Raw genomic sequence first — 5,000 nt, forward strand, 5'->3', positions numbered from 1 at the left:
TTGTGTGGCGTAGACCCTGTTTCAGGGCGGGGACTGGATGAAAAAAAGCGCGCCAGTGCTTATCTATTATCCTCGATAATAATGAGTTTGTCTTGTCTTGTGTTCTCTCTCTCTCTCTCTCTCTCTCTCTCTCTCTCTCTCTCTCTCTCTCTCTCTCTCTCTCTCTCTCTCTCTCTCTCTCTCATTGTTCTCTTTCTCATTTCGTTCACAACAGAACCTGGCCCTCAATAATCTGGGTCCCGTCTTTCCGCGCCTTCACATCGGACTCGGACTCTCTCTTGCCCACGGTTCAAATCCCAGTGACGTGATGGCTGGTGGTATCCCCATAGTACTGCCACTATGGGGCCCCGTGGGTCTCCACGAGGGATCGAGAGAGATTCGACCCCGCATTCTCGGCGGCTACTCTGGCGAGGCAGAAGATGCAGAACAAGAGAAGCAGGAGACGAAACGACGCAGAAGTCTCCTCCCAGAGAGACAGGAGACACTTGTAATATAACCCTGTCTGGCTTTTGTTGTGACGTTGGGGTTTGGGGAGATGGGAGACACTTGTAATATAACCCTGTCTGGCTTTTGTTGTGACGTTGGGGTTTGGGGAGATGGGAGACACTTGTAATATAACCCTGTCTGGCTTTTGTTGTGACGTTGGGGTTTGGGGAGATGGGGGAGACTTGTAATATAACCCTGTCTGGCTTTTGTTGTGACGTTGGGGTTTGGGGAGATGGGGGAGACTGCTTTTGTTGTGACGTTGGGTTTTGGGGAGATGGGGGACACTTGTAATATAACCCTGTCTGGCTTTTGTTGTGACGTTGGGTTTTGGGGAGATGGGAGACACTGCTTTTGTTGTGACGTTGGGTTTGGGGGGGTTGTCTGGGTTGGTTGAGGTGGACGAGCATGTTGGGCGAATGACTGGTTGGCTGGATGGCTGGATGGGTGGGTGAGTGGTTGGTTGGGTTGTTAATGCGTTGGTTGGGTGTTTGGGTAGGTGTTTGTGGTGGTTGGTTGGGTGTTTGGTCGGTTGGGTTGTTAATGCGTTGGTTGGTTCATTGGTTGATTGGTTGGATGTTTGGTTGAATGATTGGTTGGTTGCTTGATTAATAGGTTAGTTGGTTGGTTATTTGGTTGGGTGGATGGGCGGTTGGTTGGTTGGTTATTTGTTTGTTTGGCTGTTTAATTGATTGATTGGTTGGTCATTTGGTTGGGTGGTTGGTTCGTTGGTTATTTGGTTGGTTGTTTGGCTTTATTGATTGGTCGGTTATTTGGTACGGTGGTTGGGTGGCTGATGGTTGGATGTGTGGTTTGTTGGGTGGGAGGGTGTGTGTGTGGGTGGGATTGGTTGGTTGGATGATCGGGTGTTTGTTTGATCGGGTGGATGAGTAGCTGAGTAGAAGGGTGTGATGGTGGGTGGGTGGTCGGATGAATGGAAAGGGCAGTGTTGTTTTTATCTGACTGGGTGAGTGGTCGGGCAGGTGGCTGATTGCCTGGGTGGGCAGGGCTGGTTTCTTTGGTTTGCTTGGTTAGTTGCTTGGTTGTTAGGGTGGGTGGGTAGATCGATGTTTCGTTGGGGAATGGGTAGGTTGGTGAAGGGTGGGCTAGCTGAGTGGTTGGGTGGTTGGATAGGAAGGGTGACGTATGTTTATTTGGTTACTTTGTTTGGTAGTTCCGATAGGGTGTGGGTGTTTGTCGGTTGGTGGGTGTAAGTATGGTTTGGTCGACTGGTTGAATGGTTGTCTGGTCGGTTGGCTGGATAGCAAGGGGCAGACTTGTCAGTGGGTGGGTGTATAGATATGTGCCTTGTTGGTTTAGGACTGGTTCGCCAGTTTCTTGGTTTATCTTAATTTCCTGGTGGGTCAGCAGACTGGTTGTTGGGGAGTGAGTGGTGATGTTTTATCAGCACTGATATGTCTGGTTGCTCGGATAGTTCAATGGTTTCTTGTTTGCTTGCTTGCTTGTTGGCGCGCGCGCGCGCACACACACACACACACACACACACACACACACACACACACACACACACACACACACACACACAAACACACACACACACACACACACACATACAAACGCACACAAACGCACACACAAACACACACACACACTATCCTTTTCTCTCTCTCTCTCTCTCTCTCTCTCTCTCTGTCACTCTCGCTTGCTTGCTGGTACCACACACACACACACTCTCTCTCTCTCTCTCTCATTTATTCACTCACACTCATACACACGCACACATGCGAGCGCACGCACACACACACACACACACACACACACATACACACACACACATGCACACACACATACACACACACGCACACACACACATACATACACACACGCACACACATACACACACACACACACACACACACACTCATACATGCATATGTCCATCCATCCATCTATCCACCCTTCCACCCATCCCTCCATCCCTCCATCCACCCATCCATCCATCCATCCACCCTCCCATCCACCCATCCCTCCATCCCTCCATCCATCCATCCATCCACCCTCCCATCCACCCATCCCTCCATCCACCCATCCATCCATCCATCCATCCACCCTCCCATCCACCCATCCATCCATCCACCCATCCATCCATCCATCCATCAATCAACCCTCCCATCCACCCATCCATCCTTCCATCCACCCATCCACCCACCCATCCACCCATCCATCCATCCACCCATCCATCCATCCGTCCATCAATCAACCCTCCCGTCCACCCATCCATCCTTCCATCCACCCTCCCATCCACCCACCCATCCACCCATCCATCCATCCATCCACCCATCCATCCACCCATCCCTCCATCCATCCACCCATCCATCCACCCATCCATCCATCCATCCACCCACCCATCCACCCATCCATCCACCCATCCCTCCATCCATCCACCCATCCATCCACCTATCCATCCACCCATCCATCCACCCATCCATCCTTCCATCCACCCATCCATCCATCCACCCACCCATCCATCCACCCATCCATCCTTCCATCCACCCATCCATCCATCCACCCATCCACCCACCCATCCATCCACCCATCCATCCATCCACCTTCCCATCCACCCACCCATCCACCCATCCATCCATCCATCAACCCTCCCATCCACTCATCCATCCTTCCATCCACCCATCCATCCACCCATCCCTCCACCCATCCACCCATCCATCCACCCTCCCACCCACCCATCCATCCATCCACCCATCCCTCCATCCACCCATCCATCCACCCTCCCACCCACCCACCCATCCATCCACCCATCCATCCACCCTCCCACCCACCCATCCATCCATAAACCCATCCATCCACCCTCCCATCCACCCACCCATCCATCTACCCATCCATCCATCCACCCTCCCATCCACCCTCCCATCCACCCACCCATCCACCCATCCATCCTTCCATCCACCCATCCATCCACCCATCCATCCACCCATCCATCCATCCACCCTCCCACCCACCCATCCATCCATCCACCCTCCCATCCACCCACCCATCCATCCACCCATCCATCCATCCACCCTCCCATCCACCCACCCATCCACCCATCCATCCATCCATCCATCAACCCTCCCATCCACCCATCCATCCTTCCATCCACCCATCCATCCACCCATCCCTCCATCCATCCACCCATCCACCCACCCATCAATCCACCCATCCACCCACCCACCCATCCCTCCATCCACCCACCCACCCATCCACCCACCCCTCTCTCCCTCCCCAAGGGGCTGTCTCTTTCTCTCTGTCTCCAGGGTACACCCAACCCGCCAACACCAACCCGGCAGGAACGAAGACGCAACAAAGAGGAGAAGGCGAACAAAGAGGACACTGCAGGCACTGACAACAGAAAGAGAAGAAACAAAGCAGAAGAGGGAAGAACCACAAAGAAGGAGACGAAGGAGAAGAAGAGGGAGAAGGAGAAGGAGAGGGAGAAGAAGAGGAAAAAGGATTTTTCTAGCTCTGCTGCTGAAATAGTTGTCCGGTTCGCTCCTCAACAGTGACAATAACTGTAACTGTTCTGGACTATTCGATTGGATTGGATTGGATTGGATTGGACTGAATTGCATTGTATTGCATTGCATTGCATTGTATTGTATTGCATTGTGTTGTATTGTATTGCATTGTATTGTGCTGTATTGTATTGTATTGCATTGGATTAGATTGGACTGAATTGCATTGTATTGCATTGCATTGTGTTGCATTGGATTAGATTGGTTTGGATTGCATTGGACTGTGTTGTATTGTATTGCACTGGATTGCATTGCATTGCATTGCATTGCATTGTATTGTATTGTATGGTATGGTATTGTATTGTATTGTACTGGATTGTACTGGATTACTTTCACAACTGATTTCTCTGTGTTCAATTCGAGCTGCTTTCTCCAGAGCGTCGCCACGTTGCAACCCCACGGGGTTTTTGTTGTTGTTGTTTTTCGGGGTGGGGGCAACTTCAGAAACAGGCTGTGACAGTCTTCTGGGGCAGTGGGTTCCAGTCTGTTTTCCATGTTGCATCTTGTTTCATACAATGTCGCATCTTGTTTCATACAATGTCGCATCTTGTTTCATACAATGTCGCATCTTGTTTCATACAATGTCGCATCTTGTTTCATACAATGTTTCATCATGTTTCATACAATGTTGAATCTTGTTTCATACAAACATAAGGGGGAGGGGGTGGGGGGGGTGGGAGGGGGGGGTAGGTGGGAGCCTCTCAAGGCTTGATTAGCGCGTTTAATCTTTTTATTCGGGTGTGGTGTAGCGTACATGCAATGCTCGGTCCCAGCGGCACACGCTTTGAACACCTCCTTCAAACTGAAAGTGAACGATCACAATTGTGTGTCTGTAAAGTCGTGTTTGCTGGGTTAAAATTTGAGTTGTTAACACACTCGGGACGGCCAGTCGTCTCCCTTTCACCCCCCTCCCCTCCCCCCTCCCCTACCCCCTAGCCTAAGGAGGCCCCATCTGATGTTGAGTGTGTCTTTCTTTGTTATGTTTTT

General features: G+C 51.1%; 1 protein-coding gene across 4 annotated transcripts in view; it reads left to right on the forward strand.

Annotated features, from left to right (window-relative positions):
• LOC143287010 (uncharacterized) overlaps positions 1-4,655 on the forward strand; it is an 18,616-nt gene extending 13,961 nt beyond the window's left edge. For 3 of the 4 annotated variants that reach the window (XM_076595012.1, XM_076595013.1, XM_076595015.1), the window contains exons 7-8: positions 215-487; positions 3,756-4,655. In XM_076595012.1, the coding sequence (XP_076451127.1) occupies positions 215-487; positions 3,756-4,004 (522 nt within the window). In that variant the 3' untranslated portion in view covers positions 4,005-4,655. The remainder of the gene's footprint in view (positions 1-214; positions 488-3,755) is intronic. The other variant, XM_076595016.1, reaches the window with a different exon arrangement.
• Positions 4,656-5,000: the final 345 nt, after the last annotated feature.

Source organism: Babylonia areolata, chromosome 10, assembly GCF_041734735.1.
Source record: "Babylonia areolata isolate BAREFJ2019XMU chromosome 10, ASM4173473v1, whole genome shotgun sequence".
Classification (NCBI taxonomy): domain Eukaryota; kingdom Metazoa; phylum Mollusca; class Gastropoda; order Neogastropoda; family Buccinidae; genus Babylonia; species Babylonia areolata.